Source organism: Platichthys flesus, chromosome 11, assembly GCF_949316205.1.
Source record: "Platichthys flesus chromosome 11, fPlaFle2.1, whole genome shotgun sequence".
NCBI classification, from domain to species: Eukaryota; Metazoa; Chordata; class Actinopteri; order Pleuronectiformes; family Pleuronectidae; genus Platichthys; species Platichthys flesus.
This window is the reverse complement of record NC_084955.1, coordinates 16,153,127-16,180,005: the sequence shown is the minus strand read 5'-3', so window position 1 is coordinate 16,180,005 and position 26,879 is coordinate 16,153,127. Positions and strand designations below refer to the sequence as shown.

Sequence of the window (26,879 nt, the reverse complement as noted above, 5' to 3'; positions counted from 1 at the left end):
CTGCTCCTCAACAGCCATTAATGTCATTAAAGTCTTAATCCAATTTTAGGCCTGGTCCCCGATCAGCTGCTGCCACATGCCAGCAGAGAAGTGTTCTCATTTGGTTCCTTTTGTGTTGCCTCTGTGACTCCTGTGGTACAACATTAATGATCGAGGATTCCAAGGTTAACTGAATCAATATGCAGGATGTTTCATTAAACCCTAGGGGGAAGTAAATGTCACTTTAAATAAATAACCATATTAGTGACTGATTTTTAATGTTTACCAATATTATTTTTTTTTCCTATGAGTTAATCATTGTAAGAAGGCGTTTAAAATAGTTTTTTTTAAATTCATCTTCATACGTATATCAATTTGCAGAGCCATTGTTAAATACATAATGTATTTATATCATTATTATTATTATTATTATGTATCAGTTGCACGGAAGTTACATTGATTTTGTGTGTCAATTTAATAACATGTTATAAGCAAATTAATTTTAACACCCAAAGATTTCAAATTTTATATAAAACTATATACATATATGTGTGTGTGTGTTTATTTATATTTATATTTTGTATTTATTCTGCGGAGAAACCCATATCAAACCTACAAACAAACCACACCCACAAATCACTGGATTCAATGCCCTGCTTTCTGCTGCCTTGTTATTGCGGGCGTTTGAAACAGGTTAACTCAGGGGGTGTCAAGTTTTCAAATCAATAAGTAATAAGTAAACTGATCTGGGTTCCCACTGGGCAACGTTCAGCTGGAGCGATTCATCCAGAGTCCAACTATAGGACAATCCAACTCTTTTACTTCTTTCAAACCTTATTATCTCATTATCTTACACCATCCCTCCCTGAATCATTGTTTAACGATGATGATGATGATGATGATGATGATGCAAAGTTTCTTGTGGTCACTGCTTTCTCTCTCTCTCTCTCTCTCTCTCTCTCTGTCTCTCTCTCTCTGTTGGCGGGTTGCTTTGTTTTGCTTAGGCACACCCACATATTGACGTCATGAGAAAAGTCAGCGACAATGTGCTGAGAGGAGAGAGAGAGAGAAACACACATTCTCTCTTTCTTTCTTTCTCTCTCTCTCTGTCTCTCTCTCTCTCTCTCTCTCTCTCTCTCTCTCTCTCTCTCTCTCTCTCTCTCTCCCTCCCTCCCTCCCTCCCTCCCTCTCACCGGTGTGTCCGCAGGTCTGGAGACTTTTAACAGCAGCAGGACCGTCGACGTTCCCCACAGACGACTCAAGCTCTGAAGGAGGAAGCTCGTTTTATAACTATTATTTAATTTATCCGTTTATTTATTTATTTGTGCGGCATTTATCATATTTCAATCAAAGATGAACGGAGTCACGAGAAACCTGTGCACCTTTCAGGACATCAGTAATCAAGACTATGGGGTAAGTTACTTAATATTATTTTTAATGATTTCTTCATATTTCATATTATCTACTTGTAAGGAGGCATTTGTGTATTTCTGTGTCAAAAATGAATGAAACATGAATGATTTTATCAGGAAGAAAGGATCAAGATATTCTTTAGATACAATTTTCTCACTTCTCTATTTTCTTTGTTAAGTTATGAGTTGATGAGTTATTAAATTGTCTTTACTGGACTTGTGGAGGACGTGTGTGGTTTTGTAATGAAATGCAAAAGTCCAATATATATTGAGATATTTCTTATTCATGTTTTTGAAAAAGTTTTGCTGTTTTTCACACGAAGTTGAAATGGGTCCTTAACTTAAAATAAATATTGGACATGATACTAATAATAATTGAAATCTTTTAATGAAGAAACATTTTGATCTTGATACAATCGTCCAGCCTTATAACTGAGAATCTTCACCAAGTGTGTTCACAGTAAAGTCTCAGGCCTTGTAGTAATTAAAGTATTAGTCCCTCCTCCCCCATTAAGGCTCCTGCCCACATCAGTTATGGGCTTACAGTCGCAGTCGTGACAGTCACAAGTCGCAGGACGAGTAAAAGCTTTTTGCTCATGCAGCGTGTGCACCACCTGTGCATGCACAGTTTGGTTTAACAGGATCAAACAGTAGAAGACACTTGCTTGACTCACTCCGTGCACTTTGCTGCAGGATAGTTGTTTGAGTGCAGCTGCTCATCTCACATAAATGAGCTTTATCCCCTGTTTGTGGCTCTGCTGGCTTAATGATTTATCTGAAGAAGAACAGTGTCAGTGCTCATGAGGCTGCAGGGCAACACAACACGTTCACCTGATCAGCGCCCCCGTTGTGCTGAGCTCCTGCAGTCAGCAGCACACCAGACCACTGATACCATCACATCAGAAACTCATACTACAGAGAAAACATGGTTTTGTTGAATAAAACCTATAGCTTATTAAGATTAGTGCTGCCAGAGATTCAGATTATATAGTTGTGTCAACAGTCTAGCCTTTTGTATCACTTCCATTTGTGTAACCCTTGGACCTACAGAGTGTACAAAGGGCAGCGCCACACACACACTTCACGAGCTGATTAATGGAGGTGAAGAAAAGTGTCATAAAGCAAAAAGAGAAACTCCATATCTGTCCAGCCTCTGCCAATGTTTCACACATCACATTCACATTATGACATGCGAGCGCTCGGATTCAAACGCAGCACGAGTTCATCGGTATCGACGTCAGATCAACAAGTCAAACAGTCCCACGCCCACGCTATTTGCATATGAGATACTGTGATAGAGGTCAGGCTAAATAAGGAAGGTGAGGGTGAGGTATTTCACCTCCACACGAAACATAGCACAGAGAGATAATTCGCCCAAGCTACGCCCTGACCGTTCATCAGGAAACGTGTGGAGGAGGAATGTACCTGGTGCAGCAGAGCCAGGCCTTCAGCGGAAAGGTGAAACCACTCTGGAACAAAAGGCTCTTTTATTGTGGAAGGTATTATTTGTAATATCTTTTATTGTGGCACAATTGGCCCTCGATGAAAACCTGTTTAGATTTCTCCCTCTCTTTTTAAAGCCCACTAGTATTACACGTTTACTCATCAATGTAGACGTTTGGTTTCCCTGCAGCGGGTGACTCAACACATTCCCTCTATCTGTCCTCATCCTCAGTCCCCCTCTCAGTCAGGAGTGTCCGACATCACTGGCTGGGAATCAGCCAAGCGTGACAGAACTGCGTCTGTGTGGAGGAACGCCGGCAGCATGTTGCAGCACACCTGGTTCGCACGCCACGCTGAGCAGAGAGAAACACAGACGTTATTATTAGGGATATTAAGATGACTGCAAGTAGTCAGCAGCTAGCACGTCACGCTATAGATCCGTGTGCCTGGAGGAGGTGTCTCTACTTTCTAGTTCCCACATGATGATGAGACACACGTAAAACCACTCAGCTCTTCACTTCACACCTCAGCTCGGCTCTTCCCTTTGAAATTGACTTGAGTTGACACAGACTGACGACTGACGCAGGTCGAGGCCTCCGTCAGCCAGACACTACAAACCTTCACTAAGCTGAGACATACAGCTGATGTGAGTGAGTAGATGTTCTAAAAGATTTAACAAAAAACAGCGCTTCAACTGATGACCACAACAGCTATTTTCAGATTAGCAGATTCTTTTCTCTATTAATTGAGTCATACTTTAATCAAATGTCAATATTAAATGCCATACTTTACAAGCTGGGTATTTCTTACTGATTTGACAAAACAACAAGTGCTAACAAGTATATTTTAAGGTTATTTATATTGAGATACATTTTTATATTTCTATTAAGCCTATGGTCACACATGGATAGAGAGACGCTGCATGAAAAATAACTTAAAGATGATCAAAATAGTTGTCATGATTTTCTTTTGAGTGATTGATTGATCACTTATCATCTCGGATTCTTTACTCAAACATTTTCCTCCTTTAAACTTCCTCATTTAAACTAAGGCATGGAACCGTGGGTGTTGTTTGGATACCAAAGATTTGAAATGACACCTGTCGGCTCAGGATGTCACCGGCCGAGGTTTCTGATGCGGTTGGACAGAAGACAAGCGAGACATCTGTGCAGCAGGGAGAGGAAAGCAGTGCCCGAGAGGGCCAGAGGGATTTAAAGGATGAAGAGATCACACACACCCTTTTTTTTGTTATTCAGGACACGGCACACCTGAAGGCACGACGGGATGCTTTACAGTTAGGTTTCCCGAGTTGAGAAATTGAATATCAGGGAGTCTTCTTTTAAATGGCCACAGCTCCGAGGGATTTTTCCTGAGTCGTGTCCCACATTCAGAAGCTCTGGCTGTTAATCAGTGACATTCTCAGGGAGGCAGTCGACCCTCAGCTCATTTAACGCCGATGATTCACAGGCCTCCTGATGCCAAGGTCCAAGACAAAAGCGTCTTCATGCCCTCTAAAGCCTTTCAGCTCGGCCATGCCCTGTGATCTGTTGTGCCCCTTTTGTCTGTGTGCCCAGCAGTGTGTGTGTGTGTGTGTTTAGTTTCAGGTTTCTGTCCTGTTATAAAGGTAATGTGTACTTTGACTTGCAATGTGCATCCGTGTGTGTGTGTTTTCCCCCATGTGAGCGCCTGTGTGCGTGTGAATGCCTGCGTCACTGTGCACATCCAACTGGTTCCTTTGTGTGCGTTCCCAACAAGTCTTGTATTACAGGTTGGCTTTGCGGGTGGTATAGACAGCATTTGTGTGTGTGTGTGTGTGTGTGTGTGTGTGGATATAAATGAGAAAAACAAACCAGCGTGTAAGTCGTCGATGGCGGAGCGAGGATTAGCTCAGTCTTTGTCTCCTCGTCTATGAAGGGCCACAGAAAGTTGTATAATGACGGATTCCCTCCTAACAAGCCGCGCACTGTTCCCTTCTCCAACACCCCCCCCCCCCACCCCCCGGCCCCCCCACCTCTCTTTTCTTCCCCTAATCGCTGTGGCCTAGCTTTCAGGTTACTGTAATTTGAGAGGAAGCCATGCTGAATAAGAGGGGGAATTTTTTTTTACTTCCATTTCTCTTACTTCTGTTTGTCCTATAGTCGGACCCCCACCGCATCCATTATTAGGCTACTTCCTCTGTTTCCTCTTGTTGACTTGTTACTTTGTCATTCTTGTCTCTCTCATGGTTTACAACTCAACCTGCTCGTATCACCTCTTTTTTCCATGACTTTATTTCCTGAGTAGATAGCCAGCTTCGTCTCGTCTATAGAACACATGGCTTTTCTTCCATAACCTCTCTCCACTCGTTATCATTGCATAAGGCAAAGCAGTTCCCTTCCTCCTTCTGGCTTACATCAAGGCCGAGGCATTCTCCATATAAGGGGTTCTCTACAGGAGGAGAGCTTTTAGTCACTTTGAATGGCAACAACACATGTATATGTGTGTGGAATAAGCAGAACGCACATCGAGTCACGGTTCTGGAGATTTCAATCATATCACAATAATGTAGATGTTCTAATTTCATGAAAAAATTGCACTTTAAGGGTTTATAAAGCTACTTTAAAGCTTAAAATACCCAGAAAAGTTTCAAAACGTTTTTAAAGTTAGCATTTATAACGTTCAAATATGAATAATACTAATGTGCGCATTAGTCTTGTAAGAATATACAGGCACACACCAGCTCCACCATACTTATTACTTATTAGGAATTGAGGCCAGTGTAAAATATCTCTGCATCTATTCAGCAATTTGACCCCAGGAGAACGTGGCAGACATTTCTTCTCTCTCTGCCTGTTTCATGTCAGTGAGGCGACATTGAGGAGGACACAGAGAACACTGGGAGATAAACAGAGTGGTTTGCGTCGGCTGGAGGGAGTTGTATAATGTTTTTGACCTTCCTCCCTCACATCCGCATATTTGTCCTCGTACAAACACACTCACCCGGCATCTCTTATAAGGGGGTTCCCTGAGCTGGAACACACACACACACACACACACATGCTTACATCGAGTTTTTAAGACTTTTACAGTTAAAAAATTTGAAGACAAACTTTGGAGGTTTGGGTCTTTTGCTTTTTTCAAAAGTTTTGCCTCTGACCTACTCCTCCCTGTCCTACATGCCAGATAGCTTATGGCTTCTGTGAGCCGTCGTTGCCATGGAAATGTTGTGTCTTGCTCAACATTACATTTTCTGCCCGCTATGCCAGAAATCCAGCCGCCGCTTCCTATTGGCTGCGAGCATCTGGAGGATTTCCTCCTAAGTCCCTCTGACGTCCATAGCACACAATTTAAACCGAAACAGTCTGTCTCAGTGCAGCTGGGGAAAACGTTCACTCTCACTGTGACGCTCGTACCCCTCTCTTTTACTAGCCGCACCCCCCCCCCGCCCCTCCTTATGTGGAGCATGACTCAGTCTCTCCTCCTCTTTATTCTCCTCCTCAAAATAGTCCACAATCCGTCTCTCCGTGCCATCACATAACGGTCTCTTTGTGGAGTCGCTTCATCTTCTCCTCTCTGCCCTCTTTCAGGAGGGGTGCAGGCGGCTGCGGCTCACACTGCACGACCAGAGCCAGGCAGCTCGGCGCACAGAGCAGCACCGGGACAAGGTAAGAACTTCCTACATCTGATAAAACGTTATAAAAGGTTATTTAACAGCAGAGCAATGACGAGGTCAGGATATCAGAACAGGGGGAGACAGAGGAGAGTGTAATGTTGGAAAGCTGCATATGATAAGTTTAAATACAGGATTCTGAGACTTATGTTATTCAAGATGACATGCTGTTATATTTAAATTGGCCTCATATCTTTAATGGACAATTGTACATTTAAATACTCGAGTGAGAATATTTTGACGTTCGTCTCATGAGACAAAAAAATGTTTCATCTGCGTGGAAGGTGCTGTCGTTCAGGCCATATTTGGATCTTAAAGCCCGAGCGTGATAGATTAGCTCTGAGCAGTGTTGCCTTCACACATCTGTCACGCCACATTCCTGCACACACACAACGTGTAGGGATGCCAGCGGTGTGTACACATGCCACAGCTGCCATCAGCTTTTTTCCGCATTCATCAGCACGATTCCCTCGAACTCAGGACGCCTCAAGACAACCATTGTTCCACCAGAACCAGCACCAGAGCTAGAACTGGAGTTACATCACGTCGCCTCCCTCCCTCCCTCGCTCGATAACCGAGACTGTTTACGACTTTCAGAGAAGCAACAGATGTTTATGGGTGGGAGACACACACCCACTCTGGAATTATTGTCTGAGGACACAACTTAGAGAAGTATTTTATTCTGACATAATAACTGCAACTTAATAGGTTATTTGAATTAGATGTTCCGAGCAGAGGTTTCCTAACAGTTATTGAACTCATGTGCTTTTGGCAGTTTGTCCGCACACAACAAACCTGATCCAGTGTAAACAAAGCCACAGTGACTTCACCCTCATGTGTCACAGACGATGCCACAACAGGGCATGTGCTGTCAGGCCGTAAAATGGGTCGTCCACTAACCAGAAGGTTGGAGGTTCGATCCCAGTTTCCCCCAAGACACTGACCCCCAGATTCCCCCTGACGCTGTGCTGGCAGTTTATGAGTTGTGTGCCAAAGAGAAAGTGCCGCACGATTTATAAATATGTCTCTGCTCTCCACCCTCCAGCCAGTGGGACGAGCGTACGCACTGGTGCAGCCGGCCAGCGACAGGACACCTGTGACCCCCGAGCCGGTCAAACCTGCAGACACGCACGTGGAAGTTATCAAAGTGAGTCGGACGGAATGTTCTCTCGTGTTTTACAGAAGTCTCACAGTGAATTGGTGTGTTTGCTTTGTGGTGGTGTTGGTGTTTGACATCCATGACTCTCCCGGGTCCAGGTGTATCTGGAGGCGCGCAGACAAGAGCAGCACAAACACCAGCAGAGCCTGAAGATGCTGTCGGAGGAGGTTACACAGATACAAGAGGTCAGTCTCTGGACGCTGTCTCTCTAATGTAGGAACACAGCTGCAGTGTATCAGCCCTGTCTCCTGGGCGCTCGAAGAATTTGCATCATGTAAATTCCCTGTCGCTCTCGTCTGTGCCTCTTCCACTCTTAGTTTCTCTCTGTCGAGTGTTGAGCCGGAGTTTAAATACTCTAAAGAAAATAATCTATCATAACATCTCACTAAGATAACATCTCACTTAGTATTATCTCTCTACTGTCCTCAGGTGAGGTATTGTCTGAAGTCACTGAGGGAGCAGATGGCGGCCAAAAACAAGGTAGGTTTATTTTGGGACACTTTGGACGGGGCTTTGCTGTCGGTTGACCTCGCGTCCTGTGCGCTTCAAGGCATTTCCTCCACCTCTCATCTCCCTCTTTCACTCTTCCCTCGCTCACTCCTTCCTTTTCTCCCCCCCCCCCCAGCCCCACACAAACGGTTGGAAAGTCAGCGTCCCCTTCAGAAAGAGCTCCTCGTCTGCCCCCAAGGGAGAAGCCAAGGCCGACGTACAGGTGAGCTGACTCTCACGTGAGCGACCCCCAGCATGTGCAGAACATGTGGACGTGTCAAATGTCAAGTATCACAGCCGGAGTCTTCCGTGAGGTTGTCTCTTAACAATGTAGTTGGCAGCCAGAGGCACACAGATAAACAGAGCTCTGAAAAATGAAAGCGACAAACAGAGATGTAATACAGGCTAAAGGAGAATAAAAAAGAAGAGTGAATAGAGTATCCGTGCAGCACCCCGGGGAGTTTTAAAATGTGTGAGAACGCTGCTCTAGCACAAAGTGTTCCTCCGCCTCCCTCTGTTATTGTGCTCAGGCCTCATTGTTCCCAGCATTCCACAGATGCTTCATCTTTTAATAGTATTGTCGCCGTCTTTCTGGACAAGCCTCTACTGGTTTGTATGTCAGGACAGTTTCGTACCAGCACAACAAAGCCGACAGCCCCGTGTTTGGCCTAATTGTTTTCAATGTAATTATAGCCTTTATCTGTGACTCAGGCTACGGCTTACTGAAGTGTTGTGGAACTAGAGAGGGAAACACTATAGGCATGATCTCACTGCTCCAGTGACGCACGCCGACACGCCCGTTTTCTTTAAGACGACCGAACCCACCGAGCTTGGACCAGATTTTAACATTACATCATCAGAAAAAAATCCTTCTCTCTATTTGATAGTTTTGCTGAATAAATCATTGTTTGTCTCACAGGAAGTGGACGATGAGGCGGAGAGGACCAAGCTGAGGGAAGTCAGTAAACGCTTGTATGCACAGCTGCAGGAAGCTGAGAAGAAACACCAGGAAGAGAGGGAGAGGCTGCAGGTAGGATACTCTCACACACACACACACAAGCACAGACACACAAACACGGACACACAGCACGATGCCACAAACACGACACAGTGCTTTTTGGACCTTTCATCTAAACTCCCTGTTTTCCCTCCAGGCCGAGGGCACCAGGCTGAGGGAGCGTGTGAGCGACCAGGAGGAGAAGTTGAAGAGCACAGAGGAAGCCGTCGAGAGGAAAGACCAGCGCCTGGATGAGCTCCAGAGGCTGCTGGGAGGGATGGAGCAGGAGAGCTCCACCCTGCGGGAGACGATCCGCAGCCGGGAGGAGGAACTCCGCGAGCTGCGCAAGATCAGGGAGGAGGGCCAGACAGGGGACCAGAGGTCAGCTTATAAACACACAGAAACACACACACCCACCAAATCTCCTTGTCAATCATTGCCAATCGAGTCGCCGATACTGTTCCATAAAGTTAATGCCTATGGATTTCTTTCAGGGCTCAACAGTTGGAGAAGGAGGTGGCCATTCTCAAAGAGAAGATCCACCATCTGGACGACATGCTGAAATGCCAACAGAGGAAAGTCAGACACATGATTGAGCAGGTGAGACACACATGCGCGGGACTGAAAAGCAAACACGTTGCCTGGATCTCTGTGTGCATATTTGCGAAGGATTAACTCACTGTTTGACGGCGTGTTTGTTCGTCTGCAGCTCCAGAACTCTCGCATGGTGATCCAGGAGAGAGACCGCGTGATCAAAGAGCTGGAGGAGAAAGTAGCATTCCTGGAGGCGGAGGTAAGAACAACTCTTGTCTCTGACTTTATGGCATCTCAGTGGAACTTAGAATCGAGGGTGATGGTTCAGTGAAACAAAGGATTAAAGGAAAACAGATCCCACACTACCTGATGAGGAAGAGATGAGATGCAACTACTGTCTGTTTGTCCGTATTAATATTGACATTTATGACTTACCACTCTTTTATTTCTTCTTTTTTTATTCTCTATGCACCTGTTTAATTCCTTTTTAATTGCTTCTTTTTTGTATTGTCTTCTTTTGCTCTTAAAATGTGTCATTGTGCCTTTTATATTAATGTTAAGCTCTTTGACTTGTGATGAACTGACCCCTGACCTCTGCTGTGTGTGCAGAACCGAGAGATGCACGACCAGATGGACTATTTCCTGGGAGGGCAGAGGTCCAACCCCTACCTCTCATCAGAGCGCAACCCCCAGATTGTCTACAGGTAACTTTAGTATTAATTTATTTATTTCAAATGTAGCCCTTATTCCTCAATGAAGAATCGTGCTCTTGCTGTTTCCGGATCACAAAATAACACACTTTATCGTTTCTCTCTCTCTCTCTCTCTCGCGCAGTAAACAACTCAAGCCGTCCAACTCATCCAACAAGCCACTCCCTTTCATCAAAGTCATCGAGATCAAGTCATGAAGCGACTGTTCAGGTGACGGACACGTTTCTGAGGTGACGGCCACAGAACCACGAAGAAAAACCCTTTTCCATAGAGACTGAAACACAACAGCAGCTCCACTCCCGGGTGTGAGGGCGGGGACGCTGCGAGCTGAGCGTCCGGGACCGAGACACTTCCACTAACCACAAACACTCCCGAAGGAAACCGGGTGGCGTTAGGCAGCACACATACATGGGGTTCGTTGTGTGTCTGTATAAAGAGGGATTGTATGTCAGCTTTGATTTAGATGCATTGAGTGTGCGTCTACACCTGATGTGCTCTTAAAGTTCATCATATAATACAGCAGCACACTGTCTGCACGTGTGTTCTACTCCTGCCCCTGTTTTCATCATCATTTTGAACTTTGAGTTTTGGGGATCTGTGTTGTTGTGTTGAATGTGTGTCGTGTGCGTTGGGCAGGATAGCAGAGCTTTTGCTAAAGTGGACAATGATGTATTTAAGTCCATATGAACAGTAATGTAGCACCAGTACACTTGAGCTAACTCGGCTGTGGTGACAGGTCAGTTTCACGTTAAAATCATTAACCAGAGGATGTGAATCCTGTGGCCTTGTCCTCATCAGCCACTAACACATGATTTCACTGAGTGAATGTTTGATGCTGCAGCACGTAACCACTCACTGGAGCCTCGACAGAGACGTGGGACTTTTAAGCCCAAAACAACAATGTGGCACTTAAAGAAACTGTGAGGAAGCAGAAGGATGAATTAATATTTTCACAAAGCATTTCAGGTCCCTGCCATTATGTGTACTGTCTATTTGTTTTGTACATACTATTAATTATTGGGATTTGATGTTTTAATTTCTGCCTAACAACTTTCTTCTTTGTATTTATTTATATTGAATAAAATAATATAGACAGACATTGCATGTTGTGTTTTTATCCATTATCTGTGATTATAGGTTTTTCAAAATATTTAAAAAAGGCCTCATGTCACTTCCTACGAGAATCAGTGGATTACTATGGAGAGGGCTCCATCTGCTGGACACTGTTTACAACAACAATTTACAACTGCAAAAACCAGAATTCCTTTAAATTCAATCAAGCCAGATCGAATTCTACATTTATTAATATCAGATCCCTAAATATGCCAGAATTTAAAATAAATATCCATTTATTATTCAGTGGAAAATATTGTTTTTAAATTAAGTGATCAAAATGTAACAAGCATAGCCTAACCCTTCTTAGCAGTGGTAATTATTGTCATGTGTCGACAAAAAACAACATTGTACAACAACTCAACTTTATGTTAATTTTTATTTGGATGGCAACTTATCAAGTAAATACCACAAAAAAAAATTAAAAAAAATCATTCAGGCACGAGTACTCCTCCGGGGGAATCCTTAACACCTTACAGGCAGAACCAGGTCAGAGCAACCCCAGGGACAGAACCTCTTAGTCAGAGGACATGGACATACTGGAATACTGTTAAATAACATTGCACTGAGGGAAATTATTAAGTTACAAGAGCACTTAATCATCAAAATTCATCCAATCAAGTATGGCTTTTGGAAAAACAAACATTTGACACTTAAAACGAGGCTGAATTCACAGCAGCAGATTAACAGTAGAGACGCAAACAGACACAAACAGACACAAACAGACACAAACAGACACAAACAGACACAGACAACGTATTCAGTGTGTGATTCTCAGTAAAGTGAAGCAGCCATTAACACCAGTAGCACCCGCAACTATCAGCATGATTAAATACAGTGGGATAGGTTCAACAATCCTGCATAGGCTTTTACATTGTGCAATAAATACTGATTGTCTTCCGCCATTGCATATTTGCATTTTTGTTTTGGTCCAGTCAACCACGCTCGTTACAGTCACAGTATCTGTGTACGTATATATAAAGCGCTGACACATGATATAATACAGAATATACGCTAAAGCTACACTTAGGTAAAGAGCACTAGGCCAGTAGTCTGATATGGACTGTGCAGTAAAACAGGTCATATGTGTTAATGTAGGAAGGCTGTGTTTTTGTTACATCACTTGAAAAGGATGCGGCGACAGTAACCCCATCCCAGTCCACAGCAGCTGGAACCACTGGCCACACTGCCTCGACCTTTTCCTTTGGACGGCCATCAGCGGTTGGTTTTCAGAGCGTACTGTCCAGAGTGTTGTAGTTGTCTTTGAAGTTCTTCAGCTCCAGGAAGTGTCTGGGCCTCTTGCTGCGCTGCTGCATCGTAGAGATGAGGTAGGTGGTCTGGGTGGGGGAGGAGGCGGAGCTCGCCGGCTCCGTGGTGCTGGTCAGGTCTTTGGCTGCAGACTGGTGGTGCTGGCTGGGAGTGCTGCTGCTGCTGTGAGACTTCACGCTGCAACATTGGAGAGAGAAACAGCTTGAACCCAGTGTGTGATTAACATTCCACATTGGGATTACATTGAGAGCAAAGCTGTGAGAGAGCACTGCGGGCGAGAGGTTTGTGTTTACTCACGCAGACGCCAGTTCAGTAAGAGCTTCTTGGTATTTTAAGAACTCTGCCTCTCCAAAAACCTGCAGACAAAGATGGGAGCAAAAGAAAGCAAAACCACAATGTGATACTCAAACGCCTTATTGACCCTTTCAAAGAAAGAATGAAGATTTTCATGCATCCTCCCATCTGTCAACGGCAAATTACAGTACACATCAGATTGGATTTGACTTGCAATTACAATCATATTGTGTAATTATTATGTGCTAGGCCATAGTACATTATTTTATGTTATATATGATACTAATCTCCAACAAGGAGGTTATGTTCTCAACCCCCTTTGTTTGTTTGTGGGTTTCTTTTCATGTTGAAGCAAGATTACGCAAAACCACTAGAAGGATTACTATGAAACCTTGTGGAAGGATGAGATATGGGTCAGGGAACAACCCATTTAATTCTGGTGAGAATCTGGATCAAGCAGCAGATTCAGGAATCCTTAATCACTTTCTAAAACATTGTGAGATTTCCTGGGGAATAATTCATTCAAATGAAAAAATTTTAGGGGAGTGAATGCTTACTGCATTCACTCCCCTAAAATTTTTGGCCCACAATGCTCTATTGTGGGCCATTCTAGATCTTTAACTAAGTCTTTAGATACAATTTCTTAGTTATTAGTTTTGACACAGGACTGCATAGGTTTCACAACATTGTCCTAATGTGTTTGCTGAGATTATAAATGACAATTATTGATCACCTGTAACACACTCACACACTGACCTCAGCCCCGTGTCTGGCTCTATTGTATCCATCCAGCACCGCGTCGATGAGCGAGCTTTGGCTGTCCCGGAACATGCAGTGGTTATTGCGTAGCTGCAGAGCCCAGGTCCGAAATCGCTTCCCCGTCACAGCGGTGGACGTCCCACCCAGGTCGCGGAAAGGTAAATCTTTTGACAAGTAGCACAGGTAGTACTGTAACAGGGGAGTGGGATTCAAGTGCTATCATGGCAACGCAAAACCAAACAGTGACAGGAAAGCTTACCAGTGTCCCTGATGGCATCCAGCGCTCTCATCCTGTACAAGTAGTCATAGGTACCTGCAACACAAACAGATTTTTCTAGGCACTGGTATAAAATCATCAGGATAGTTTAGGTCTGGAGTGTATGCATGTGTCTGTGTGTGTGTGTGTGTGTATCCAACCATTCTGTGCTCTGTGCTTTATCCGGTCGTCATCTGGAGACAGCAGACGAGGCTCAAAGTGGATTTTCTGAACCTGACACAGTTTGGCTTCAATTTCTTGTTTCAGTTCCTGCAGCACAGACACAATGCTTCAGTGAACACACAGGAAAAAGTAAAGTATCAAAATCTTAGAGAAACAGTGCACAGCTTGGCTCTGTTCATCACTCTGGTTCATCATGGTGACCGTCTTACCTTTGGTGCATTATGGCCGAGGGGAACATGTGGTCCTCTCCGAGACTTCACGGCAAACCGCATAATTTGTCTTTTGACAAAGATGAACAGCAAAACAAAAATCTATAGAGGAAGAATTAACATTAACAAATAATAAATGATTGAATATATATATAAACACACTTATTTATGTACTTGTTTATTTATTTTAAGGTAACACAAGAAATGTGAAAGTTAGACCTTTAAATTAAAACCGGGTCTAATTAGAATCAATATCTAGATAAAAATAAAGGATTTTTGAGAATTATGTCAAATTAAAAAACCAAATCATTTGAAATGATGCAAACCTTTTTGGAAACGTGAATCTATTATAATGAAAACACTATAACGTTATGCATGAACAATGAAGGGTGTGACTTAACACTTGCGTACTTCTCATATTCATACCAGGCAAAATTCAGATGCAATACTTGAGTACACAGCCACACAGAAGCTGCACTGATTATAGCTGGAGAGATTCAAACAGGAAACTTTGATCTGAACCAAAACATGTCTGACAAAATGTAAGGTGTATGTAGCCGTGGTGGGGGAGTGATCAGCAGTTTGGTTCGATAAAACTCATTACTGTAATAAGGTTGGACAATTGGGCTAAAACATAATTATAACTATTTCAGTATTTTTTATTTTTTTTGTAAAGACTGATGTTCGCTGCTGATGTGGTTTTAAACTTGTCTTTATGAGCAGAGAATCACAAACACTTGATTAACTGCAACACGTTTTATAAATCTCATGTCGATCAGTCACTGTGTTTTCACAACGGACGTACATTGGTATTAAAAAAATGTTGTATGTATTATTATTGACATATTATTGAGCCCTAGGTTTCATTGATGTGGTGATGTAAATCGAATGGGCTTTTAAATGTGAGCTATTACAGCTCATTTGTAAATCACATCTGTGAACTTCAAACTGTGTGTGTGTGTGTGTGTGTGTGTGTGTGTGTGATCGCAGGGATCATGGAAAGTCAGTTGCTTTAATAAGTAGTTGGCAAAAGTATAATGAGTAAATAATACGTGTTGTGTAGTGAAACTGATCCAGAGCAGCTGTAAACTGGTGTGTATCGTGTGTATCGTGTGTATCTGACACAGTCTCGTGTACATAGTTGTTATCTTGAGTTTGAACTTGAGCTCGAAGTGACGCGGACTCACCAGACTCCCGTAGGCCATGACAAGCACCACATTGACGCTGGACAGCAGAGAATCATTTTTCATTTTTCTAACCCACCAGACAGATATCGGTTCAAAGTACGAACAACACGTCGGATGGAAAAAGTACACAGTCACATTTAGGAAGTCGCTTCTTTTAAAAAAAACATGGAGCCGCCGTCAAGCGAGAGGCAGAACAACAGGAAGTTAAGAGAAAGAGAGAATTGTGCTGTTTGTCGCTACATGTCGCCGCTTTGTTGACTTCCGTGTTAGTCACATGACCGGTACGGACAGGCTGAGGGAATGCCTGCTGTTCTCTGCGGCCTCTCCTGCCCTCTGCTGGTGACTTATGAGTTGTTACCATGAAGTACATAAAATAATAAATAATATAAATCACAACAAAAAGTCATAAATGTGAATAATTGATACACAACATACTTTCTGGAAAAGTTTAAAGGACATGAAGAACATGTTTTTTATTATAAAATGAAAATAAAGAGTGAAAGTTCAGCAAACTACCAAATTATTAATTTTAATTAGGAAATTCTTTCAGCTATGAAGCCAAATTGTCAATGTTGTCCTCACTGTGATATGTAAAGGATTGATTAATCCAATGAAAAACGCACATATTTGTCATTATTATTATTTCTTATTATATTATATGATATTCTGTATTTTGATTATAATTATAACATTTTCAAAATAACAGGTTTAAAAAGTGCATCATAGACATAAAAACTGAAAATACAAAGAGTGCAATAACAAATGGTAAAAACGTACTCGATAAATTAACGCAATAAAACAAACAAACCCCCTATTAAAATAATTATGAAAACAAAAAAGGAATTAAACAATTGTCAAGTTAAAATCCATTTTATAAACATGGTTTTATAAAAGAGGATCCTTGGAGTGAAGTTCTTTCACAGCTGAATGTCTGACTGCACTCTGTCTCCAGCCCTGTTTGGTGAGAGGAACAGCTGGTTAGCAGAATACAGATGTTTACATTTTGTTATATGTCTTAGTTCCTCTTTTATAACATAAGGTTTTAAGTTTTTTCCCCTGTTCTGAGCTGTAACTTCGCAAAGCCACAAACAAACAACAAAACAACAAAAACTCCATACAAACAATCTCCTCACTGACTGAAAAAAAAGAACAATAGTCAATCCTGTAATTTCCGCTTCTGAGAGTCACATTAATGAAAAGATACAAACCATTAAATCACCCAGTCCTCCCATTGTTGCTGTGTATTTTTGTTTTGCTTGAAATTCAATTGACTATTTATATCCACTGTGACCCACTGATTAAAAACCACAAACTGTCATTTCTCACAACACTTGAGGCGTGTTCTTATAATCCTACACTCTGAAGAATTAATTTAAACCAGCAGTTTGTTTGTGTGAGCAGGACATTGATTTGCATACATCCTGCAGACACTGAGTGCCATTCTTCTGTCAGGAACAAGGGTGGGTGTCTGTGGAGCAATGCTTCAGCTATTTAGCCCCACTCACACACTTCTCTGTGTCCTGAGGAGAGTGTGCAGCCCACCAGTCCTCCGTGTGTACAGCTACACATTGACTGGATCCTGAGGACCCTCAGCCTTGGCTCTGTGTTTCTGCCTCAGTCTGTTTCTTTGACTTGTGCAGAGAGACAGATACGTCTTACTTCAACTTGCAGCTCGCTCATGTGGTAACCACAGTTTCCCCTCTCCCAGCGGTAGACAGTAGCAGCAGGTGTCTGCAAGAAAAGCAGCAGTGAGAAAACGAGACGTTACACAACTACTAACGACAAACTGTAAGTACTACTGTTTTGTATTTCACTGGTCTTCTTGCTCTTAAAATGTCTGTTTGTTCACCGTCCTACTCTGCAAATTCAGATTTACCACAAACAATCCTTCTTTTACAATGTGGATAAATAGTATTGGGCGATATCTAAGGCCTCTCCCCTTCAATCAACATTGCAGTCCTTCATGTTTTCTGTTTTGTTGAACATATGACACACAAGAGGTTTAATTCAAACAATATTTGTCTTTCAGAGTGGATATAAAGTCGCTGTGACCTCTTGTCCCAATTAAAGGTGCTGTGTTATCATGTATTCTGATACCTGCTCAGCCCAGAACATAACACACCTGAGGTGTGGTGACATTATGAGCTTACGTTGGGAAATGTCGTTCCTGTTCGGTTTCACACACATTATCTGATCTCCTCTCCCTCGAGCTATGAAATGCTGATGTCAAATCTTTAACACCGAGGGATGGAGCTGTAGGTGTTTGGAGGGTGTGTGTGTATGTGTGTGTGTGTGTGTGTGTGTGTGCGTGTGTGTGTGTGATGTGTGTGCACTCCCTGTTGAGCTGTTCAGTGAGCTGTAGTCAGGAATGCTACCCTGTGAGGGGAGGAAAAGAGGGAGAAAACAACAATGGGAGGGGGAGGAGAGAGAGGGAGAGACAGACAGAGACACAGAGAGAGAGAGAGAGAGAGAGAGAGGGATAGAGAGCGATAGAGAGAAAGAGAGAGAGGACAAACCAGTGTGGCAGGTTTGAGTCACTGTACACAGTCCATCATGCAAAGCTCATGGAACGAGAGAGGGACAGAGAGAACGAGGCTTCAGGAGCTGATGTCATTGCAGAGCGCTGCCTTCATTATGAACCAGTGTCAACACAATGGTGCGAGACAGAGGTCACTCTGAGAGACGGTAAGGAGCATGTGTGTGTGTGTGTTTTTGTAAGTGTGTGAATGTGCTGATGGATCAATAAGTTAATGTATAATAAGAGTACGTGTGTGTGTGTGTGTGTGTGTGTGTGTGTCTTTTTGCGGGAGTGTGAAGTAAACGGGGCCATGTTGCCCGGGTTACCCAGATGGGAGGCTGCTTTGTGACCTGGCAGAACAGGTGCTTCTGTAAACCGACACTCAGACTCACCTATATCTGAGAGACTGTTTCCCAAAGCCTTAACCCTGACTTCACAACAAGAAACAAACCGCAAACAACTTCACATCTTTGGAAACTAAGTCTTATCTAATGGTTCTGTCCTGTTTTGTTCATGCAGTAAATCAAGACCTCAAAGTCAGTGCGTTTAATGTCAATAGGAACCTATTTATGACCTGAAAAATGATCAAACAGTTTGAGTGTGAGTGTGTGTGTGTTTGTTTGGGTGTTTGTGTGTTTGTGTGTGTGTGGCTGAACACTCAGATATCCCTGATGAGCCATTGTCCAACAGCACCATTATCTCCTGTCTCTTGGCTATATGTAAATGAAAATATCTCTGGACCCCGTCTTATCTGATCGTGTCATGTGACTCCTTCACAAGGTTTCGATCAGTCACTACTCTGAGACCGATTGTCGCTCTTTATTGCAAATGCCTTTGCAGGGAGGATTGCTGTTAGGTGAGTTTTTCCAGTTTTCGGTTCAGGTTTAGCTGACGCTGACGGATAGTCATGAGTATGTTGCTTGAGTAAACAGCCGTTATGATAAGTGTGTGCAACAAAGAGAGCCTCCAGAGTGTCACTGTTCTGTGAATGGGCTCATTCAGTCAGTGGGAGGGGAGCGTTAGGAAGGTAAAATGAAAAACGACACAAATGACAGATGTTTAGAGGGAGAAACAGTAGTGTTAGTGTTCTCTTGCCCAATTTCCTGTCCCCTTCAAATCTTTTTCACATCTCCTCCATTCACTGTTCACTTTCTGCGTCAGTGTAACAACCAGTGTTTGTTGTCCTTCAACACCTTGTGATTCTATTTTTTGAGCAGCCAAAGTTTTTTTATTTTTTGACCGTTTTTTGAGCAGCCAAAGTCGCCACAATCGCAACATTCCGGCAGAATCCTGTCCTGACTTTGTTCATTTTTATGCTTGGCAGGCGATGGGAGCTGTTGGCTGAGCTCACGCTGGGAGAACGAGGAGCCCAGAGGATTCGTCACTTCTAGACCACAAGTCCGAGAATCATCGAGAGGAGCTTTGAAACATCAAACACAATTTGTGTCTGTGCAAGAAACTAATGAGGGGTCTGTGAGTGTGCGACAGCCTTTTGCATCCACAAAACTGCAGCACTGACATGAACTGCTGCCAGAGTGCAGCCTGAAGGACAGTTGCTCGGAATCGCTTAAATATCAAGTACACTCTTCCGCTCTCTTTCTGGGATTTGGCATTTGACAGGAGGTCGTTAACTTTGTTTACTCTCAGACAATGGACTTGCCATTTCTCCCAACTCCAGTGAGCAAGTGCGACACACGGACAGGGGCTCAATTTACTGTCCGCTCGGCCAGCTCTCCCTCGTACAGCTTCAACCGCAGACAGGGTGTCAGGAGATCCAAAGGTTTTATAGAGGAGGTGAGGGAGGGTACTGAGGGAGAAGAAGAAAGAGAGAGACGTGGGACAGATCCTTACACAAATGGTACGAATAAGGAAGAGGATGGAGTCTCTGAATATCAAGACAGCACTGGTGGTCGTAGCAGTGTCAAAGGTCAGCGTGAAGAGAAGGAACCATTAGAACATGAAACGTCCCCCAAGCTGAACCAGAATGGCAAAGGAGACAAAACGACCACAGAGTCCGGCACAGACAGAAGTGAAAACCCTGCGTTTGAGAGTCGAGGCAGGACAGAGCTGAGAAGATACAACCTGTCCAGCAGAAGTAAAAGTTTGGATTGGGGAGCAGAGGCGAAGAGTCCTTTCCGGGGAGTCATAGCTGACATGTTGTCAGCCAGCAGAGGAGGGGACGTCACTAAAGAGCTTGGAGGCTTCGATGAAAGAAGGACCGGAGCGGAAGCTGTGAGGAACTGGGTGATGTCTTCAACACACACCTACAGCTCTGCAAGTCAAACTAATGTTGTTCAGGAGAGGAGCCCGGTGAGTCACCTGAGCCAGACGTTGGACAGGGTCAGCAGGGGTCATTCTCTCCCCTCCAGGATGAGGTCCCAGTCTGGACCAAGCTCCAGGTTCACAGAGACAGCTTCATTACTTGGGCCCAAAGGAGGTCAGAGTATAACGGAGAGGATAGAGAAACTCTACGGATCTGCTGGTGTCAGTAAAGCTGAGGATAACAACAAAATTGGGGACCTCTCCACCTCTGCTACATCTGCAGACTCCTTTATTCCATCACACAGGTCAAACGAAAGGGGAGCTGGGGGGACCTTCCCCAGGGGTTTCTCATTAGGGGAGAAAAATAGCCTCAGTCCAATGCAAAGCATCAGATCTGTCCCCTGGACACCTCAGAAGGACGCGTCAGGTTCTGAGAGTTCATTTTCTCCAGGGAGGAGCAGGAGATTGTCAGGGGGGCTGTGGCAGGGGCATCTCCAGGGCAGGTTTTCACCAGAAGGTGGCGTCAACGGGGAGAAGGCGTTAGTGGACTTAGGCACAAAGTCTCTGGATAGAGCGAGGAGTAGGAACACTGTGGCAGCTCAGATTAGATCAGCCAGGGCTGCAGCAGGGTTTACTGCACCAAATACTTTCTTAGAAGAAGAGACATCAGCTGCTCTCGAAGATTCATCTGGATTCACAGAGAGAGGCATGAACGAAAAATGGGATCAGGGCTCGGTCAACGATGGAAAGGAAACTAATGGAGTAAAAGGTGCTGAGGAAAAAACTGAACTGAAGAGTGGCACCGCTTATGAAGATGTATTTGAGTCAAGTCCAAATAAAGTTACACCCAAGAAGAACCTCTCAGCTCCAGCCAGCGTGAGGAATAAGATCAGCCAGTTCGAGGCTCTGACACAGAGAGCTCAGGGTTTGGCAACAGGAAATCTCCTGATGCCTAGAAGAGCTTTCTCTGTGCCCACGCAGCTCAGCAGGGGCCATTATGACGTGAAGAAGAGCCAGTCGGCGAAAGCGATAGGTCGGTGGAGGGACAAGTGGGAGGATTTTAAAGAGGGAGGTGAGGTGCCCAATAAACCTGATGACAAAGGGACAGGGGCAGGGAAGAAGCTGCTGTTAGAAAGGTTTTTATCTGATGACGGGGTCGGACTAGAGAGGAAAGACAAAGGAGGGGTTGATGTGGCTGAGAGTGAAAAGAAGGGGACAGATAGCAGAGACAACCTTTCTGAAGATTTTGTCAAATATTCCAAACTCAAGAGTTCCCTTGAAATCCCTCTTAATGGAGGACGCCGTAAAGCGTTTTACATTGATGAGACGGATTTCGCCAAAGTCTCAAGTCCTGAGGAAGCAAGCGAGAAAGACATGACCGCCAGCAATACACCAAAGCTGCTTCAAACCCCCTACTGTTCCAGGGACATATCAACTAATGTGGCATCTTCACCTGTTAGTGATGACCAGACGCCGACAAATACCCCCCCCCACTCACCTTTTTATTCACCTACTGCAGAAGCAGAAAAGACCTTCCCCATTGCAGATAGACATGACAGAACTTCCGCCGCCAAATCTCCTGATCCAGGCTCCACCCCTCCAACTCGTCCCCTCGCCACCTCCTCCCACAGCAACCTCCATGATCTCGTGTCTTCAGAGGTCACCACCGCCCAGCAGAGAGGGAGGAAACCGGTGCTGGACCTTGACTCTTGGGTAGCAGGCCTGAACTCAGCCATCAAGGTGTGGAATGACGACGAAGATTATGAGGATGACGACGAAAGCACGCAGAAGGATGATGATTCCAACTATGATTCAGACTCGGGAGAGTCCTCTGTGACCGTCACCAGCAACATGAGCCAGGCAGATCACAGGAGCTTCTGCGTAAGGTGGGTTCGGTGGAAATGCAATGCAAGATCAATTTCCTTTCAATCCCCTAGCGTCTTTACCCTCGACCCTTTCCTCTTATAGTCTTTCAGATCTGTGTAGCTTTGCTGGGGTTGACAACGAGTCAGACAACGACAGTGATGAGTGGCAGTCGAGAGGTAGGAGGTCAGTGTCCCTGAGCTCAGATGTGTCGGGTCTGTCCTGCGTGTCAGTGATGCCCAGTGAGGAGCTGGACCGGCTGCTGGAGGATGTCCGGAGCCTGGGGGACAACACCCTGCAGGTACCTAAACAGCTGGAGATTAGTAACTGTGTACATGCATAGCTGTTTTCAAAGATTTGTTTGCACGTTGCAGCATGAACAAGGGCAAACTCAGAGCAGCTATACCTGACCACAGTTAGCTTCACTTCCTGTGCTACGTCTCTTTCACTTATCTCAAAGGAGTGATGCCCTGTCTGGTTTTTAGTAGTTTAAACACAAATACATACAAATGCATATACAGGACTGTAAACAGCTCCTGCAAGGCTTAAAAATCGGTTTACTCTGGGTCATAGCACTATCCTTGGAGTCCGGGGTTCACATTTTAAATTAACATTTGTTTAATGTCATCTCCCACTGCATTTCATTTCGGCTGCTCTCTGCTATGTTATAGAACTATAATTAATTTTATTAAACGTAAAATGAGATAAGTAACTTTTCTTCTGTCTTGCAGGACTATGATGATGTTCAGGTGGCTGTTCTCCATAAGGAGATAGGAGTTGGACTGGGCTTCAGTGTGGCAGGAGGCGTGGACCAGAACAAGCCAGTCACTGTGAGGAGACGCCACGTTTTTATTACTCTGCTGAAAATGTTTTCAAAATGATTGTCCCCAGTCTTTTCATTATAGTCTCTTGACACCAATCTTCTCCTCAGGTCCATAGGGTCTTTCACTCAGGCGTGGCATCTAAGGAAGGCTCCATCATGGAAGGGGACCAGGTCTTGTCAATCAACGGCACAGCGTTGAACGACTACACCCACTGGGAGGTTCTGAGGGTGCTGAGAAGGGCAAAGGCTCGTGAGACAGGAGTGGTGGTCCTGAGGAGGGGAGGCGTTAGTGACGTCTCCAATAGTGGAGTGCAGACAAGTACTCCGGGACCAACACAGACCCAGATCACTGATGATGGTGAGACTCTGAACGTCTTCAGACTGATGCCAGATTTATGACTGATGTCTTCTCAAAGTGAGATACAGTGTCTGTGTTTTTCTCAGGTCAACACATGTGTGTTTCTCTGGAGAAGAACAGCAGGGACCTGGGCTTCAGTCTGGAGGGAGGTGTAGGCTCCAGCCTGGGGAACAGACCTCTCACTGTACAGAAGATCTTCCATGGTGAGAACTGACACTCAGTGTTTATCAGGTCGCCGTAAAATGCAGATATTTGAGCATTATTGTGACCTTGCCTTGCCTTCGAAGAGATGGAGATACATTTCTTTATCTATAAGACAATACAAAGTATTTTAGTCTTTTTGGACATTTACTTATTCATTCATGTCACTCAACAGACAGCAATATGACGATTAAACAGGTCTATTTGTTTTGTGCTAATCGGAGAGATTAAAGGTTCAGTGTGTAGAATTGGGTGATATCTAGTGGCAAAGTTACATATTTCAGCTAAATGCCCTTCACCTCACCAGCCCTTACAAACATGAAAGAGGAACCTTTAGCCTTCAGTTGTCATAAAAACTAAAAAGGAGGTTGGGCTAGTGTAAAAAAACATGGTGGCCCCTGCAGAAAGGACCCTATTCCAGAATTATTTAAATATAAAGGGCCCATTCTAAGGTAAAGAAAACAACAATTCGTACAATTTAGATTAAACACACTAATAAAAACATCACTGATATTAGTTTATATTCAAATTCTGCTCATAGATCCCTTACACACAATCTTACACAATGGATATCAGAAACAAATCCCCACATTGTTAGAATGTCTAATTTATTTGCAACATTTCATTCAATTACTTTCTAAAAGGCAAAGCATTATTTCTTTGAGGAGCTATTTTAGTGGGTTCACCAAGATATGGGTTTTAAGTATAAGTCCATCTTTTGTTTGCTCCAGACAGAGTTGGCCTGGGTTAGATATTGAACCCAAGAGATACATATTAACAACACCACAACGTTCTGGCAGAGAAGTAGTGATCAAACCGGTCCTTATTCACTGCAGGAAGTTCACAGGGTTGACTTCTTGGCTCAGGACAGGTTGAATGGTTGAACCAGGAGACAACACCCAGCCAAGAACACACAGCAACGGGCTCAGCACCCAAGACGAGAACCATAAGAATACACACAATAAGTCTACATGGCCACGATACCAGACTGTGCACAGAATTATCGCTTATCAGTCCCCCCTACTTTTATAGAAATGTTTTTATTGCAATAATACCTTGACAATAAATATTTGATCACGGCTGCGGTGACAAAAAAATATTCTCTATACCTTTTGATGTTTTAAAGACAGTCATTTATTTATTGAAAAAGTCTCTGTCTCTGTTGTCCTTTCAGGCGGTCCAGTCGACAAGGTGTGTCCCGGCGATGAAGTCCTGGAGATTGAGGGTGTGAGAGTGGTGGGGATGAGGCGTCTGGAGGCTTGGACCTTGATCAGAAAACTCCCCTCTGGTCCCGTGGACGTGGTACTGTCCCGCCCTCTGAAACATCTGGAAACGTGAGGGTTATGGAAGCACAGGAAAGTTCAGGGGATGATGAGAGATAGTGTCTTGGATGAAACATGACGTGAATTACCTGGGATATTTGGGCCTTTGAAACAACACAACAGTTTGTTTACACAGAGAGAGAGTTTAAGCCCAAAATGAAGCATAACTTTAAAAGACGAGGGCAAAAGTATTTATTTATCTCTCTTTTACTGGATCACATCTACCTCAAGGCCTGTGATATTTATGTATATTAATTCAAATGTACTAATGGCTCATGCGTTCATCAAAAGGAACCAATTTTTATGCCAAACAGGGCACTGTAAATTTAAATACACGTTGTAACATGTTGTGAATACATTATGAGTGCATTCAAAGTTTATTTCCTTTTTTTTTTTAATAAATCCTAACAAAGTGACGCTTTTTAGTCTTGTGTCCAGCAGAGGGCGAAAGAGTATCATCAGTTATCTTTTCTATCAGTTCTTAGTAAAAAAAAAACTATGAGGACAAAACTGCAGAGTAAAGGTTTTTGTCCTTCAATGCACCAAACTGTGATGCATAGATAAGATATCAGTTTAACAGTCTCCACATTGTTAAGGTTTATATAGTGGAAAGATAATCATTGTCTAAATCTTACTTTTAGCCCCGGACTCAAACTATTTCAGATGAAAAAACAGCATCAAGCCGTCTGTGTGAGCTTTACATCTTATCTGATGTGAATTGGTTTCCGTGTCACTGCCACGTGCCTGTAGGAAAGGGATCAGCAATAACACAGTTCTTTTACTCCAACACGGCACTTACGTACTTGACTTGCATAATCCATTAGTGGTCCAGAGTTCAAGGGAGTCAGAAGGGGTTGCGGTGATATTCAGCCTCCTTGTGATAAGATAGGCTTCCCTATCACCACCTCACCAAACCAACCTCGCCACCAAACCTTTCACCACACCATTCCTGATATCACCTGTACATGTATTTGTTGTCCAATGCTCCTTCTTCACCACAATCTCAGTTTTCACTACAGAACCTTTTTATTGTAAATTCACTAAAAAAAGTCCTAAAAAAACAAAATGGTGGTGAATAAAGAACTATATTGTTCTGATTCTGACAGCATAGATTACCAAAAGAAACACGAATAAAGCTTCGGAGTTCAATTAAAGACAGTTAAGTACTGTTCAACAGACCCATTAAAAAGATGATAATATTATCAATATGATTAATGATTATTATATAATTATAATCATAAATTCCAACCATTTAATTAATGATTTACCAGTTCAATTGCACTTAGGACAATAGATTTCTTGTACACATTTTAGTGGGGTTGGATGCATCTGGAAAAGTCTCAATTTATTTGTTTGTGTGTTTTTATTGTTGCGGTATTTCTATTGGGTTTAACCTTTCTTTTTGGGGCAGATCATATCTGGTTTCCTTTATGCAATTACTGAGGTTATACACAAGGCTTGATTGATGTATTTAGGCGCTTTAATAGAGGATAAATAGTTTGTGATAGAAATTCATCTTGAGATTTGAAATAATGGAATTCTCAGCCTGGAGTTGCCTTTGAGTCTTTATAATAGTAAGCTCTGCAGAGTTTACACAACAAGCATGGGTGCTCAAAGGCGAACTGGCCGCATGTTCACAAAAGCCAGAACTTATACAAAGAGGCATTGCATAGGACATAATATGAAAAAAAGAAGACATGAGATCATCATCTGTGTCTTATCTGCTGTGTCTGTCCGTCCGTGGTACCAGTCTGAAGAAAAACATCACCAAATAAGGGTTCCATCCGGTCAGGTAGACAGTATCACAGCAGTGGATTTCCACTACCTTAGACACTGGTCAGTGGAAATTTCCTCCACAATATACAAACACTTTTACACAAACAGTCAAAT

The 26,879-nt window shown here is 43.5% G+C and overlaps 3 protein-coding genes across 4 annotated transcripts; 2 read left to right on the top strand and 1 right to left on the bottom strand.

The window, feature by feature from the left end:
- The first annotated feature begins 1,173 nt into the window (after nt 1–1,173).
- On the top strand, nt 1,174–11,471 carry tuft1a (tuftelin 1a). The gene is made up of 12 exons (XM_062398779.1): nt 1,174–1,392; nt 6,401–6,478; nt 7,529–7,630; nt 7,741–7,827; nt 8,072–8,122; nt 8,268–8,354; nt 9,051–9,161; nt 9,286–9,509; nt 9,623–9,728; nt 9,838–9,921; nt 10,272–10,366; nt 10,497–11,471. Exons 1-12 carry the CDS (start codon nt 1,333–1,335, stop codon nt 10,567–10,569), a joined length of 1,158 nt encoding a protein of 385 aa, XP_062254763.1. The 5' UTR covers nt 1,174–1,332; the 3' UTR covers nt 10,570–11,471.
- Nucleotides 11,472–11,845: 374 nt separating this feature from the next.
- On the bottom strand, nt 11,846–15,915 carry c11h1orf43 (chromosome 11 C1orf43 homolog). Its single transcript, XM_062398780.1, has 7 exons — nt 15,643–15,915; nt 14,456–14,557; nt 14,225–14,333; nt 14,067–14,120; nt 13,805–13,971; nt 13,052–13,110; nt 11,846–12,931 (listed from the first exon to the last, which is right to left on the bottom strand). Exons 1-7 carry the CDS (start codon nt 15,703–15,705, stop codon nt 12,715–12,717), a joined length of 771 nt encoding a protein of 256 aa, XP_062254764.1. The 5' UTR covers nt 15,706–15,915; the 3' UTR covers nt 11,846–12,714.
- Nucleotides 15,916–17,162: 1,247 nt separating this feature from the next.
- On the top strand, nt 17,163–25,405 carry si:dkey-92i15.4 (uncharacterized). Of its 2 annotated transcripts, none has more exons than XM_062399642.1 (7): nt 17,163–17,430; nt 19,485–22,308; nt 22,391–22,586; nt 23,017–23,115; nt 23,217–23,466; nt 23,553–23,669; nt 24,842–25,405. In XM_062399642.1, exons 2-7 carry the CDS (start codon nt 19,811–19,813, stop codon nt 25,003–25,005), a joined length of 3,324 nt encoding a protein of 1,107 aa, XP_062255626.1. In that variant the 5' UTR covers nt 17,163–17,430; nt 19,485–19,810; the 3' UTR covers nt 25,006–25,405. The 2 variants fall into 2 exon arrangements, with proteins under 2 accessions (XP_062255626.1, XP_062255625.1); XM_062399641.1 differs by lacking the exon at nt 17,163–17,430 and adding an exon at nt 17,593–18,327.
- The last annotated feature ends 1,474 nt before the right edge of the window (nt 25,406–26,879 follow it).